Source organism: Glycine soja, chromosome 16, assembly GCF_004193775.1.
Source record: "Glycine soja cultivar W05 chromosome 16, ASM419377v2, whole genome shotgun sequence".
Taxonomy (NCBI): domain Eukaryota; kingdom Viridiplantae; phylum Streptophyta; class Magnoliopsida; order Fabales; family Fabaceae; genus Glycine; species Glycine soja.
The window spans coordinates 7,224,393-7,239,688 of NC_041017.1; the positions used below are offsets into that span (position 1 = coordinate 7,224,393).

The 15,296-nt window shown below is 30.5% G+C and overlaps 2 protein-coding genes across 3 annotated transcripts; one reads left to right on the top strand and one right to left on the bottom strand.

The window, feature by feature from the left end:
• Positions 1–2,768: 2,768 nt before the first annotated feature.
• Positions 2,769–5,235, top strand: LOC114389150 (glutaredoxin). The gene is made up of 4 exons (XM_028349768.1): positions 2,769–2,924; positions 3,010–3,098; positions 4,644–4,742; positions 4,833–5,235. Exons 1-4 carry the CDS (start codon positions 2,869–2,871, stop codon positions 4,910–4,912), a joined length of 324 nt encoding a protein of 107 aa, XP_028205569.1. The 5' UTR covers positions 2,769–2,868; the 3' UTR covers positions 4,913–5,235.
• A 2,136-nt stretch (positions 5,236–7,371) lies between these two features.
• On the bottom strand, positions 7,372–12,328 carry LOC114389387. 2 transcript variants are annotated; one of them, XM_028350048.1, is made up of 9 exons: positions 12,212–12,328; positions 10,877–11,206; positions 10,551–10,584; positions 10,174–10,401; positions 9,578–9,667; positions 8,650–8,715; positions 8,476–8,567; positions 8,344–8,391; positions 7,372–7,963 (listed from the first exon to the last, which is right to left on the bottom strand). In XM_028350048.1, the coding sequence occupies exons 2-9, from the start codon at positions 11,203–11,205 to the stop codon at positions 7,852–7,854; spliced, it is 999 nt and encodes a 332-aa protein (XP_028205849.1). In that variant the 5' UTR covers position 11,206; positions 12,212–12,328; the 3' UTR covers positions 7,372–7,851. The 2 variants fall into 2 exon arrangements, with proteins under 2 accessions (XP_028205849.1, XP_028205850.1); XM_028350049.1 differs by lacking the exon at positions 12,212–12,328 and having other exon boundaries at positions 10,877–12,198.
• Positions 12,329–15,296: the final 2,968 nt, after the last annotated feature.

A 15,296-nucleotide genomic window follows, 5' to 3' on the forward strand; every position in this document is an offset into this window, starting at 1 on the left:
ACATAATACCATGTATGCCTATATCAATTTGTTGCCTAATAAATGACATTGTCATTATAGTAGGCATTACCATGCTCACCATTGTGGCATTAGTAGTAGAAATAGTAGCAGTAGCCATGCTTTGTACTGGCGTTGAAGGCTCCGCAGGCATTATAGATGCAGGCATATGCCTTCCGATTTGCACATCTTTTTCTGAGTTGGTTCCATATCTCCTATATTTTTACTAGATCACACAAATGCATAGCACAAATGATGACAACCCCTGATTTGAACTTCAAACTTTATTCACCTACTTTGGTCCCATCGGGCGTGCTAATTTTGTTGTTGCATGAAAAACTAGCTGGAGCAAAAGAAGTAGCTCTCATATGAGACAGTGCAAAGAAATGAGATCATTAAGTCTACTTCATGCTTGGTTACTCGCATCATGAACGCAATGGAATGAAAGAAAGAACAAGAGCTATTCTTGAGGATGGCTGAAAGCAAGGCCAACAAGCTTACTTAAGTCTTTCATTCCCTGGTTAGCCAACTGCATGAATGAAAAGAACCGATTAAATTACCTAATGCTCCAACACAATTCCAAAATAAAGTCAACTAATTGATATTAAGAAGGGAAATATTCTTCTCAATAATGGATTTCGAAACTACTAAAGAAAGCGTTTGGTGTAGGTGAAGAGAAAAGATTGCTAAAACGACAAAACATTAAACTGAAAAGGCGATAAAGGCAATAAATTCGGTAAAGATAAGTGCAACAAGGTATATATAACTGGTTTTTCATACCTATAAAATACCTATTTATAGATTTCTACCCAAACTATTTTTGTTTTTTTTGTTTTTGATACTAGTAATATTTTTATGTTTGATTTTGTTAGTGTTTATCTAGTAAGTGATAATGTGAATTATATATTATTAATTTAATATAAAAATATTTCATAATTTCAATATTAATAATATTGAATAATAAATTTTAAATTTATTTATTTATGTTATATATATATATATAATTAAATTATTTTAATGTTAAAATATGATTTTAATTAATTATGATGCGTTGTGAATATAATTATTTTTTTAACTATCAATCAATCAAAAGTTATCATTTGAAACAATTATAATGCACTTATTATAAACTTACATGAAAATTGTAAAAAACTTTTATATGATTATCTAATTATAAAATTATTATTATATAATAAATTTATTAATTTTATAATAATTAGCTTAAAATTCATACTTATTATAATATTTGATTAGACAATAGTGTAACAAGCTTTATAATGAGAGTATATAAAATTTAAATTATAATTTTTATTTTATCAGATAAAGTAACAGAAAGTTGAACTTTAATTTTCTTATTTTGTTAATCTGAATAACTTATTTATTATTTCCTATTTTTTCTTATTATTTTTTCATCATAACCGTTGCTTGATGGTTAAGAAAGATAAATTTTGGAAAATAATTTAAAATCAAGCAAGTGGAAAATTAAATAAATCAAGCTTCTGTATGAAAATAAAAATAAATAAAAAAATCAAGCTTCTGTATAAAAATAAAAATATATAAAAAGTCCAGTTAGATGAAGTCGTGGGTTTGAATCTACTGAGTAGTGGATAGTAGGGGTGAGAATAAGTTAGGCCGGCCTACGATCTGGCCTACATAAAGCCTGGTTTGGCCTGACTTATTTAATTAAAAGGCTAGACTCAAATTTTTTTAAAAGTCTATTAAATAGGTTAGGCTTAGACTTATTAAAAATTCTTATAAGTCTGATAGGCCGACATATATATATATATATATATATATATATTATTTTTTGGGTACAATTAATATTTTTTTAAAAAAAAACTAGCAGATTTTATTCTTATAATTAAGTAAAATTTTAATTACAAGGTGTGAGTCATGTGTTCCTTTATATTTCTCATTATTTTTATTAGTTTTCTTACCGTTCCTTTTTTTATTCCTATTCCTATTAGGTTTCCTTTATTACGTTCCAATGCAAAAATCATATCCTATTATGTTCCTATACAAAAATCATATCATATCCTACATTCCTATACAAAAATCATATCTTTTTCACTTCAAGCTTTTATATTATTAATATATTTTTAGGATTACCAATTAAATTAGTGTAAGATTAAAAATTAAGACAAATTATATATTAAGGCCTTGTTTAACCTATTATAGAAGGTGTGTTATTTTTTTTTGTGGTAAAAACAACTAGGAATATTAAAGATTAATGTGAAGAAGACTTTTAAATAGGTTACCGGCTAGGCTAGGCTTTTAAAAAGGTCAAGTCGAATTAAAATAAAAGTCTTTGATAAGCTATAGGTCAAGCTCATGCCTCCTCAAAGTAGGCTAGACCTCGCCTGACCTATTTCCATTCCTAGTGGGATAGGTATGTACTCGATGACATTTTTTTTTTTTTTTACTTTTTACTTCTAACTTTTTAATTTTTATACGAATTTCATATTAATTTTTTAATTTGATATATTTTTCTTCAAACTTTTAAGAATATCGTAAATTTTACTCCACATAATTTTATTATTAAAATAATTATATTTTTTTATTCTAAATTTATTAATTTTTTACCAATTTTATCCCCAATTTTTTATTTTTTTTAATTTTACTCCAATTTTTTTATTTATAAATAAATAAATAAATAATAAGAGTAAAATTCAATTTTTTTAAAAAAATTAAGAATAAAATACACCAATTAGAAAATTGAGGATAAAACGTGGAATTAAGCCTTCCCTTTTTTTTTTCTCTATATATACACACACCACATAAATGCGTGAAAAATAAGAAGAAGCATTTTGTGACTGAAAAAAGGTTTTAGATCGTAAAAACTAATCACTACGAAAACAAGAGATATCGAAGATGGCTCTGCCCAAAGCTAAGGAGATCGTGTCGTCCAATTCCGTCGTCGTTTTCAGGTCTCTCTGATTCTCTCTTTGATTTCTGTTATGTGAATTCAAGTGATGCTGACTCGATCAATTTTTTTTATGGTTGCGTTTGCAGCAAAACCTATTGCCCTTTCTGCGTCGATGTGAAGAAGCTCTTCGGTGACCTCGGTGCCAATTACAAGGCCATCGAACTCGACACTGAATGTGCGTCCCTTTTCAATTCTTTTCTCTTTTTCTTTCGCTAAACCCTTTTATTTAAAAAAATCGTGAAGCTGTTCGCCACCGAATTGTTGTCTGATAAGACATGTGAGTCAGCCTGTTTTCGAATCGTTTCGCGGCATGCTTTTTTTTATTATTATTATTGAAAAATGTTGTTAGTTTTTTGTTAAAACATCTTTAGTGAAAGAACCCAAAAGAATCCATTTTGGGTTCTTGGATCACTTTTTGTGAGTTCCATTATGCCACATAAGATGCAGGACTTCTGTCATGTTTTGCTCTAGTGGTAGAATCCAATTTGGATTCTTGGATTTTACTTGCAGAAGAAAAAACAACAACAAATTTTTTTTTTTTGAGACATTAAAAAATAATATTTTTTGAAATAAAAGGAGTTCACGGGAGTTCTCTCCCTGGAATCCAATCATTTGAAATCGGTCAATTCCTCTTATAACTATAGATTGATGTTTTTGCATTTTGTTTAGTTCACAAGATTTTTCATATTCTCTTGTCCATGAGGGCTAAATATTATTGGTTGAAATATTTTGTTTTGGTGGGAGAAAGGGGCTAACGCCCCTAAACAAAAAACTAGATTAGAATCCACCAGGGAAACAAACAGAAGATATATCCGCAAGCACCTGAAAAGATGCAAAGGAAGTAACCAAATCAAAAAAACTGAAACTCCAGCCAAACCAAGTCCATGCTTCACAAAGACATCGGCCACTTGGTTGGCTTCCCTAAAAACATGCCTCCAAGAATAAATATCATACGTAGCAACAGTATGTTTGAATCATATTAAGTAGCTGAGCACATTTATTGGTTAAATATACTGTATATTCAAAAGAGTGTGCTAGAGAAAGTGATACTGACATTTCTCTTGTCCAGAGTTATACTTGTGCCACTCCCTGGCTGTTAATGGTTTGGGGGGTGAAACAGTGCTTTTACGCTGTCACTATTTGAAATGAATAATAATAACATTATATGGTTTTGGTCGGTGCTTTGTTATTGCTAAGGGTGAATTTTGGCATTGTTTGGTCCTCTCTCTAGGTTTTGGTGTGTGTTTTTAGTATAGACTCTGTATTAAGGTAATTTAGAAGGTTAGAGAGGTATTGGTTCTTATAGAGTACATATGAATGATGCTGGAATAGTTTTTGCTAAAGTTGGTATGAAAAATATAGCTGATCAGGGATTGATTTGTCACAAGAAACTACAGTTCCCAGTTATTTTCCTAATAATCAAATTGCATGTTGCTTCAATTCACTCGTGCTGGAGAAGCCATAATAGTTTTTGATAGAATATATGGAAATAATGGAATTCAGTATTTGGTTTTCCTTCTGGGTGATTTTGTCCTGTCTCTCCAACTGCTGTGCCTATAGCAAGGAGAGGAAGACTCGGGTTTCAAGTAGAACCCACCGACAAATGGGTTCTATGTGAATCCGGCATCTTTTTTTCTTTCCTTGCTGCACAGTGCAGTGAGCAGAGAGGATTTGGGTCTGCGATTTTGTGTTATAATCCAAGTGGTTGAACATTGTGCAGCCGATGGAAAAGAGCTCCAAGCAGCATTAGTTGAGTGGACGGACCAGCGAACCGTGCCTAATGTGTTTATTGGTGGAAACCACATTGGTGGCTGTGACTGTAAGATTTAGATTTTTTATAGATCTCTGCAAGATTCTAATCATTAGGTTTCATCTCATAAAGTGTTAAATTGCTTGTGTTTCTATGCAGCAACAACTGCCCTGCACACTCAGGGGAAGCTGGTTCCTCTGCTGATATCTGCTGGAGCTGTTGCCAAATCAACTGCTTAAAGGATCTCCCATTTCTAGGTTATGCAGTTAAATAAAAATAAAAACCCAAGTAGTTGGGTCGGTTATATAATTCAGGTCCCAGAAACTAATGTGTGTATTCCTGTGTGATTCTCTTTAAACTACAACTCTGTCAAACAAGTCTATTGCTGAATGAAGTTATTTTTGTTTACAACTGATGTTTTCATACAGTCACATAACCTTTTTTTCCCAGACTCTGCTTTCTTTTTCATACAAGTCAAAAGTGTGCCGATGATTAGTTCTGGTTAAAATTTTTACTCGATCTTTGTATTTGGATATACCAAATATGACGGATCTGTTAATGAGATTTTAGTATTGTAATGGAACTGTTTATCGTTAAGAGTCAAGTGTCAGTTGTAAATCTGAAGCTTGCAATCAGGTTGAGTTTTGTTACGGGAGGGTATCTCGAATGATAATCATCTCGGAAAACCAGACCGGCATCGCTCTTATGAACAATACCAGTTACCGAGTCACCATCTCGGATAACCAAACTGGCATTGCTCTTATGAACAATACCAGTCTGGGGGGACTACTGTTATGGGGGTATCTCGGACGACACAAGCGTCCGAGATCCTTGCCTCACGAGGCCATGTGCCTCCTAACCACCATTCTTGCCAGAATGTTCCTATAAAAACCCCTCCACCAAGGGAAAGAGACAACTTTTAGACACAATCTGAAATCATAATGGATCCTACTAGTGCAGAGACTCTCATTCTCTTTCTTCTCTCTCTCCTCCCCTTCTCCACCCCCTCACTCAGCATCACCTGAGCGAGAGTCGTGCCACCATGCCAGAAGCTCATCTCTGTTGCACGGGAGACTCACCTCCACCACTCTTACTGCACAAAATTTTTAACCAGTATTACCAAATGTGTGTTTTTTGTGTTTATGCTCTTCCAATAGACGGTTTGGTGAGAGAATTGATGATGAAATTGTAAAAAAGAGAATAATTTCAAAGTCTTGGCATTTTTTTAGAGGAGTCTTACATTTTAGTTATCTCAAATTTCTTCATTTTACTTTAAAAAATCCCTATAAAATCTCTATCATTTTTAAAACTCTTTGAATTTATATCCAAAATAGATAATTTTGATTTATGATATTTTAAATCCGCTATAATTTCTCTTACAAAACTCCATCCAAACACACACTATTGAATCTACCCTACGCATAAATTTAACTATTGACATTATTACACTTATATGCATAACAATTAAACATTAATTTTTTCACCGTAACCCAAATTATTTGCTTAATCCATTATTTAAAAAAGTAATACTAGGAGATGTTTGCTTCAGAGACAAACTTTTTAGTCCCGGAAACATAAAAGGGAAATAATTTATCCGGGTTTGTTACAAAATAATAAAATTATTAATCCTGCGAATTTTCTTGGTGAATAAAAATATACATATATCCTTCTTACTATTCGTTTTTCCACTACTTTCTTAATGCTCCCTCATGTATATGTTGTAATTCTTTTGATTCCCACACATTTTGTTCTTCCAATAATTTCATTTACCGCCAATTTCATGTATGTTATTTACAATGATTTTTTACTTTTTCTCTAATGTTCTTTTTTAAATAGACAATTATTGCTCTTATCTCAACAAGAATCTCTCAACGGAAACTGCTCTTTTATTCACAATACTTTTTTGACATCATTTTTTGGATTTTTCATTGAGTTGTTACATTTGTACCTATTTTGAACACATGTATTTTTTTTTAACTAACTTTAACTATAAGAATGTTTCAATAATTATTATATATATTTCTAGGGGGGGAAATGTTAAACAAACACATGATTTTAGTTGTTGTTGAGAATATAAAAAACATTTCCAATCATTTTTAGTAATTAACCAAACACATTTTTTATAATATACTCAGAATAATATTTGCAAGCTTTATTCCTATGAATAATAATATTGGAACTAAATAAATTATCCGTAAAACAAATGTCCTCTTACTATTTTTTTTTTGTTGACACCTGCCCAACCAACTGATTATCAGTCATACCAACTGACTATCAGTCATACTAGTATCATATTCTTTAATTCACTCTTTTTAATACTATCTTTATTATTACTTTATTTTTTTATTTAATATTATGACTCATGAAATGATAAATCTTACTCATAATTTCATGATCTCTTATAAATATTTGGACAACTGAAGATCACCATGGCAATAGTATAATCAATACTTCAAAATTTAGGTATCATATTTGTGATGTTTGAGTTAACACTCTTTATAGCACTGATGAAAAAAAAAAAAACAAAATCCGTTTGTATTATCATTTTCCCTATGATTTTGGGCAGCAAGAAACAACGGGTAAAAACTTGCACCTATCTAGCTTAGTATAATGGCCACATGCATGCAAGTGAAACGTGAACAGGACAAGTGACCTTATTATGTTAGTGCTGCTGATGGGCAGTTTTAAAACAGAATCGTAAACACTTTTTCAGTTCAGCTATATCAACTTTCCCAAATGTGAAATACACAATACAAAGATGTTACAAAGTTCTGCAGTATTTATGGGAATGTATCGTTACAAATCTACACCTGCGACTCCATAGGTTGAAAGGTATTCTGATAATCACACAGCAAACATGATTCCAAGTTCCAACTATTGAGGAATAGAACAATAGTACCATAAAATAAAGAGCTCCTTCCTCCATTTGATCCTACAATCCTGCTTCCCCTTTACTCTGGGAAGCAGTGGAATGGTAGCAAAACTAGTTTTTTTTTTTTTAGAAATATGGCTTAATTACCATATTGGCTTAATACAAGTAATTTGTTTGAGCCAAGAGCATGTGAAAGAGCCATAACCATTCACTATGCAGCTGCTGGGAGCGCTAGATGCAGTTTCGCCGCTGGTGGCTAAACTGTTTCTGGCTCTTATGCGGTCCAACTCTGATACCACTCAATCTTTAGGACTGACAAGAGGAAGGGAACCATTTCGACAAGAAATAATATTTCACATCCACAATCAGTTTAAACAGGCCATAACATGGAATATGTAACAATGCAACCAACAAGTACCTACAGGTCATAGAAAACATATTGGATTAGGCATTCATGGGGAGAAGGGGAAAAAGAAGGACCCTGGAAACAATCTAGGATATCATGCTACAAGTACAAATGCTATGTGTTATATGCAAAGGCCTCAAATTTCATTCTAGTGAAACTTGTCACTTTCTTTTGCGATTCCTAAGTGCATTTTACTTAAAAACTCCATAATAAAACATTAAATAAAAAAGGAAACACCCTTTTTCCACAAATCCACAAGTTTTGCTTGAAAAATGAAAACATACAACATTATGAAAATCCCTGGATGTAAAATCGTAAATTCAATAACGTTTTCCACCATTTCATTTAATTTGAAAATATCCCAATGTGTACTACAGAGAAAAATGGCATACCATAATGGAGAGGAGGGCAATGACACATCAAGGAATGGGTATGGCCACCTGTAGAAATGATAATTGTCACCATTGTTTGTAAAAACCACTGTCTGTGCAAAATTTGACATGCAAAAGTATTGCATAGCTTACCAAATCCAGATGAAAGCATGAATAGTCCACTGAAAAATGACATATAAACTTGTCCATAACACAAAGAAAGACATTCCAAACCAGTGTATTTTCTGAAACGTAGGTTAAACTAATTTAAAATATCTCATGCAATAATCCCAAATAAGGATCGTAAAAAATTCTGAAAATATTCACCAGACAATTTAGAGCTGCATCTCCAAGGAGGAAAACAACATTTAGAGTATGCATGTTCACTGTCATCTACACAGGATGGAGAACTGATCAGATTAAATCATTAGGAGACAATGAGAGAAAAAAGAAAACAATAGCACTAGTTCAAAAACAATGATATCAAGACCATATTATCTAGCTTTATTAATTCTATGAAAATCTACTAAACATGTGGTTAGTATTTATTTCTGTAATTAAGAATCCTCAGATGGAGGGTCAAGTCGAGGAACACATTGCATATCCCTGCAAAGAATATAACCATGGTTGCAGTTTAGGCATTCAATATTGATAGTGTAGCATATACACCAGGCTATAAAAATCTGATGAAAGGGTTAGGAATTACGAACTTCTATTGTTTCAAATTATTGACATCTTCAATGTATTTTTTGAGTGAAATAAGATTCCAATTTCTATGTAAATCTGACCATTATATTGACCACAGAACTTATTTTGATGTCTCCTATCAAAACATAATATATTGATTTTAGATTCACCAAATATCAAATGTGCAAGATAACAAGCATATCACAAACAAAAATGTTTTGATAAAAAACATACATGGCCTCAGGAATCATCACTTTGAAGTGCCCATTGAAGGTGAACTCTAGGATTCTAGCAATCATATGTACCCAAAATCTTACTAAATCCCAAATCCCAATATAAAATGAATTATGAGAAACTCCTTTAAAATCTAGTAAATGCTTGACCTCATTTTGTTCACAAAATATCATATCAACTGGCTCACCATGAGCCCCAAGTTCAAACCTATTAACAGGTCAATGTCACATTATGTAAGCAAAAAGTAAAGTAAGTTAAGAAACAATAAATTTTAGCATAAAGAAAGAAAGAAGAAAGCATGAAGTATAACAATCTTCAGAAGGTTTCTACTCACAAAGTTAAAATCATAATCCCTCAGAGTAAGAAATGGAAATATAATGAGCCAATAAATGCAATCTGTAAGCATCACTGCCCCTGCATTCATCTGTTTAAAGACATTACCAAACACGTTAAAATTAGGAGAAACTAATGCAACGTTGTAGTGAACATGGATAGAAGTTAAATTATCGACATCGTTGAAAAAAGATGTATATGTTCAGGTTTATAGTATGCAGTTGAACATCATTAACAACATGATGCAAAAGTGATCCACTTTTCATGCAATGATGTCCAAAAGTGCCAGATTTACTCTGCATACATTGCCAACCTAACAAATTAGTAAATTATGCAAAGAATCTTTAGTGAAATCATGCATTTGAAGGAGAGAACAAAATACCAAAGTGCAAAACAAAAAGAAAGAGAAGAAGAAAAAAAAGATGTCACACTTGAAAGACATCAAAATGGTAAAGAGTGCACACAAACATATGAACTAAACAAAAACAAATAAAGGAAAAAAGAAAAGAAGTGACAATTGAGTTTGATTTTCATTTGACAACAAACATGTGTATATGTTTCTCTATAAACCTAAAGTTGTTGATTTCTTGTTGATACCTGGAATAAAATTTGAAGAATATAACTCCAGATGGGTGCAACTTGATTCTTCTGTATTTCGGCAAGGGGATCAGCAAGGTGTTCCATTCTAGACAGGTTGGATGTATCTTGGTGTAAGAAAGGCATGTATGGCCCTTGCTCTACATCTATTCTAGCAACATTAACATTATTGATGGTGCTTGATTTGTTATGCCGATAACACCCATACGCTGATAGCGTAGATGCAAACTACACAAAGAAATTTCAGCTTGTGAGATCCAAATATGCTTCAACTTCAGAGATTACACTTTCTATAAAAGCATCATAAAGAGGTACAATGAGATATATGAACAGGAATGATTCCATTAAAGGCCTCCAAGAAAAATTACAAGCCATACCCCAAAATAAATTGTAACCAGAGTGAAGGTCCACCTGCAAGAAATCCAAAATAGTCATCATCAGAAGGGTTCGAAGCAAATGGTAAAGAAATGAACAACACTGAAATGAAATTGGAAAAAAAAAAAACTAAGCTAAACAACCATACATGACTTGAAATCAATTTATAAAGCTTAATGCAGAATTTGTTTTCTAGTATAGCTTTAAGTCACCAACTAAGAAAATAAGGTAGTAGCTACCAATTTCATGGCAGTATGGCACCACTATAAGTGTGTGACAAGACTCATATGTAAATATAGAGAAACATCGAGAGAAAGGGAATACTTACTGAGTGTAATAAAAAAATATGGCTCTGCCATTAATATGAATTTTGGCAACTAGAGATGCCAACAGGGAAGAGAATGCAATAACACGAAAAGCTAGCAAACAAACTGGGTGAATTTCTTTAAGGAATGGTTTCCATGCTTCATCACCAGACAAAGTCCCATCTTCCTGATTTTCTCCTTTTCCAGATCTGAATTTCCTTGAACCCTTATCCTTCCATATTACAAGAAATGAAAGGACAATAGACAGCAAAACACAAACTGCACACAGATAGAACCTCCAATTTAACCAATAACTAAGGGTGGTTGTATCAGCCATATCCTGCTGTTCCATCCTGATAGATAAACAATGATGCTAATATTAAAGTTACACACTTTTGTTTCCAAAATATTCCTTTTACTACAACTGAGAAAGTAGCCACTAGGTAAGTGTTTTACAGCCAAAAGTACAATCTATTGATAAATCACTAGCAATGTCAACCAAAACATGACAAGTTTGAGCAAGTATGGCTGATACTTGCAGGGTTTTAAATTGTGCTCCAGAACAACTGCAGCCACAATATTGTGATTTTTGAGGTCTCTATGGTTGCAAATGAAACCACATATTGATTCAATTACCTGCCACTACTGTTCTTACAATACAACCACAAGTATAAAACATTGATTGACAGTTGTCAGTATATAGATCCCACATTCTGCTGCATCAAGAAATTCCTGGGATTATCATGCTTCCAGTGAAGGAATACTATAAAATGATTACAATTTGGTGTTAAAAAAAAAATCCAAGAATATAATTCCTTGATCAAGAATCACTTCTTGATGAACTAGTCTACTAACATAAACTCATCATATATGGCAGTGCAGATCAAAATGTAAACTAGCAATTAGTTAACTATACTCCACAAATTAATTTCCATAACTGGTCCAAGATTATGTGACCCCAATATACACAACACCACAGTGTAAAGCTAGTTAAATTTGAACCCAACAGTTCTTTTTGCAAATTCATGTGTGTACCCAGCAATGCTACAATATCGCTGAGTGAAATAGAAATGCAACTATTTCCTAAGTTTGAAGCTAATTAATTTTCCGTAATAGAGCAATAACGCATATTTCCATTAACAATAAACTGGAAAAACAAAATAAAAAAACGACAGATTGAAGCACGTAGAAAAAAGACATAAAAATAAAAATAATAGAAATTTGAATGTATGGACGTTAAAATGTAACAATTTTCTGAAGAAAAAAAAAATAAAATCATAGGCATGCATTGCAGACAATAATAACTAAAGGGCCAAGGGAACAAAAAGAAAGGGAAAGGAGAATTAAAGATTAGAAACCTATGAGGAGAAGAGGAATGTGGATAATGATCGAAGAAACGTGCGAAGCGGTGAGTTGCGGTTTTGGGCTACTTTTTTTGTTGGTGAAGGAACGTTTCTATTTTGAGAAATAAATTAAATAGAAAGGGTTATATTTTTTGATAATGGGAAGTGGCTTTATCCAATTAATGTGTGGATTGTTATTTTGATAAAAAAAATTAAGAAAAAGGTATAAAGTGATGATGTAAAATTTTTTACATATTTATTTAATAACAATTTATTATGTAATTTATAATAAATTTGTTATGATAGGATGATAATATATGAACATTAAATTTTTTTTAATACAATATTGTTGATCGTTGACTTGTTTTTTTAATAAAATTTGACATTGTTGTAATATCTAATTATCTATTCTTTCAATTTGGAGTAGCAATATTTTTCCTTAATTTTTGTTTTAAGATTGTAAAACAAAGAGGAGTCTCAATTAACTTCTCATTAATGGTCATTTATGGATCATTTTTATTATTATCATGAAATTGAATAAACTTTGAGTCGGCATTAACTCGTTCCAGAAGCTTCAATGATTTAACAATTGACTTGGTAGATTTGCCCACGTCATGGTTGGCATGCACTGCCGCATTGCCACGTGGAATGTTGAAACTTGAAATTTATTATGAAAATATTGTACCCTATAATAACAGCGTATGCTAATTGAATTGTTTAAAATTAAATTTTGATTGTTTATATAAAAAATTATCATTACAAATTTTTAAATTTAAATCCATTCAAAATAAAAATAAAAAATTACTCAAAAAACTAAAATTTAAAATAAATTATTTCTTTTTTATTTTTAAAATCAAACCAAATCGTAACACTTATATTAATATTTATTATTTTAATTTTATGTGTGTATTATTTAATTTTTATAATATTTTTATGATATTATGTATATGAAATTTATATAATATATATTTTTTTCAAATAACTTTTTAAAGATATATTTTATTTTAAATAGATGAAATTTTACATATTTTTATCATAAAAGGTTTAATATATTAATAAGTTTCACATTATTATTATAAAAATTTAAATATAATTTTATTTAAAATATGAAAAAAAATATATAAATTTAAAAATAAAATTTCAGAAATTTTTTTAAAAATCGAACCAAATCAACCATAAAACATTGATTTGAATTAATTTAAATTTTATTTTAAATGAAAATTAAATCACATATATTTTTTTAAGTTTGATTAACATAACTTTTCGATGAAAAATCGAATCAAACCATCAAATCCCAAATACCCCTAATAATTATTTATGTAAACAATTATTGTTTAAAAGTAAATAAAAATATTGCTATTTAAGAATTATTTTAAGAAAATAATTTAAAATTGTTTAAAATTATACCATTTGAATTAAATATACATGAGTTGTTTGATTATAATGTATGATATTGTAAGAATCAATTAAGATAAGATAAAAAAAAATAAAAATGAATGGGTTAAATTACACCCATTAGATATGGCTAAAAGATTGCTAAGTTTGACATTATATATATATACGCGCGTTCGTCACGGATACGGAAAGTTTATTTGTTGCGAGGTGGCTGCCCAAATCTAGTTCGATGATTTTCAATTTTCATGGTTTGGGGGCCCCTTTCTTGGATTCCTTTTCTCTACTTAAAATGAATTTCAATTACCATTTTAATTTATATAAAATGCACGGAGTAAATAATTTTACATATAATTATTTATTTTTATAAATTATATTTTAATAAATTAAATTATTGTGTGAAATATGATATCACTTATGTTCCTTATTATAAGAAATAACTTATAATATAACTATAACTATAAATTGTTATTTAAAAAGGAACTGGGATGGTCCTGTGCATTGGAAATCTCACTAATTTTATAAAAAAAAATAAAAAATATAATAATAAAAATTTCTTTCGTTTCTAACTATAACATCCTTTCAACTAATTCATATTTTTTTAAGAAAATTAATTATCACATTAAATTTATTAATTATTTATATTATAATTTCAAAATTAACTCTTTCTTCTCTATCTATTTATTTATTTATTTTTCATTAATATTTAGAGAGAAAATAATTAAATAAAAATATATAAGAAAAAAATAATTAATGTATCTAAAAATTAATTTTAAAAAATCTTATAAAAAAGTGAAACAATTTTTTAAAAGGATTTTATCATTAGAGAGATAGAAGGAATATGTGAAAAATAATTGTTTATAGTATTTTCTTTTAAAATGAAATTGTTTAAAACCGAAAAGGGTGAAAATAGGATGGCACTACGGGATTTCAACAAGGCGGAATAGACATGGCAATAATCCTTACTATTTGCGAGTCGGGCTCGTCTCCATTTCTCAAGAAAATAGACATCTACATTTCATTCAATGTCCATTAAATATGTGACTTAAAATTTTTGAAGGGCTAAGATCTTTTTCCTTCTGCTTCATTGAGTATGTGGAAATATTGCATTAAAACACCAGGTTTTAAATATTTTAACGACTGAGATCTCTTTTCAATCTTTTGATTATTTCCTGTATCAACATAAAAATATATCAGTAACATTGTTGAAGTTCACACTCATACATCCATCATAACCAGAAGAAGCCAAACAAAACCCACGAAAGAGATCCTTATGCTAGGTGATTTCATGGTGCTGAAAACCTGTGATTGGGTAGTGCACCCCTTCCTTTTTTTTTTGGCAATTTTCACACTTTAAATACAAGATAACTACCATTAAACGCGTGGATCAATTGATATTGTTTCAACTTAACTAGAAATCTTAAATTTGAGTCCTGGATATTGACATATTAGTAGCTCATTGTCAAGTAACAATGCTATCGGCTAACGTAACAACAACGTTAGTATCTCATTGTCTTGCTGATGAACGATTTAAAAACATGATTTACAAAAATATAAAAAATAAATACACATGACATCAAATTTTTTAATGATGTGGCAAATTAATGAGCTACCAATTGTTGGTAACACGGACCAAAACAATTGTGACTAAAACTTACCCATCAGTAGATTTGTTATCACTCAAAAATTATTTTGATTAGCGGATATG

What these genes read in the sequence shown, in the direction of transcription:
- LOC114389150 (XM_028349768.1), top strand. Translation starts at nt 2,869, where the DNA reads ATGGCTCTGCCCAAAGCTAAGGAGATCGTGTCGTCCAATTCCGTCGTC. An exon ending in AATTCCGTCGTCGTTTTCAG is followed by an intron (nt 2,925 to 3,009) that starts GTCTCTCTGATT and finishes TTGCGTTTGCAG; the next exon opens with CAAAACCTATTGCCCTTTCT. An exon ending in CCACATTGGTGGCTGTGACT is followed by an intron (nt 4,743 to 4,832) that starts GTAAGATTTAGA and finishes GTTTCTATGCAG; the next exon opens with CAACAACTGCCCTGCACACT.
- LOC114389387 (XM_028350048.1), bottom strand. Translation starts at nt 11,205, where the DNA reads ATGGAACAGCAGGATATGGCTGATACAACCACCCTTAGTTATTGGTTA. An exon ending in TTCTTCAAATTTTATTCCAG is followed by an intron (nt 9,668 to 10,173) that starts GTATCAACAAGA and finishes GTCTTTAAACAG; the next exon opens with ATGAATGCAGGGGCAGTGAT. An exon ending in GGGATTATGATTTTAACTTT is followed by an intron (nt 8,716 to 9,577) that starts GTGAGTAGAAAC and finishes CATCCTGTGTAG; the next exon opens with ATGACAGTGAACATGCATAC.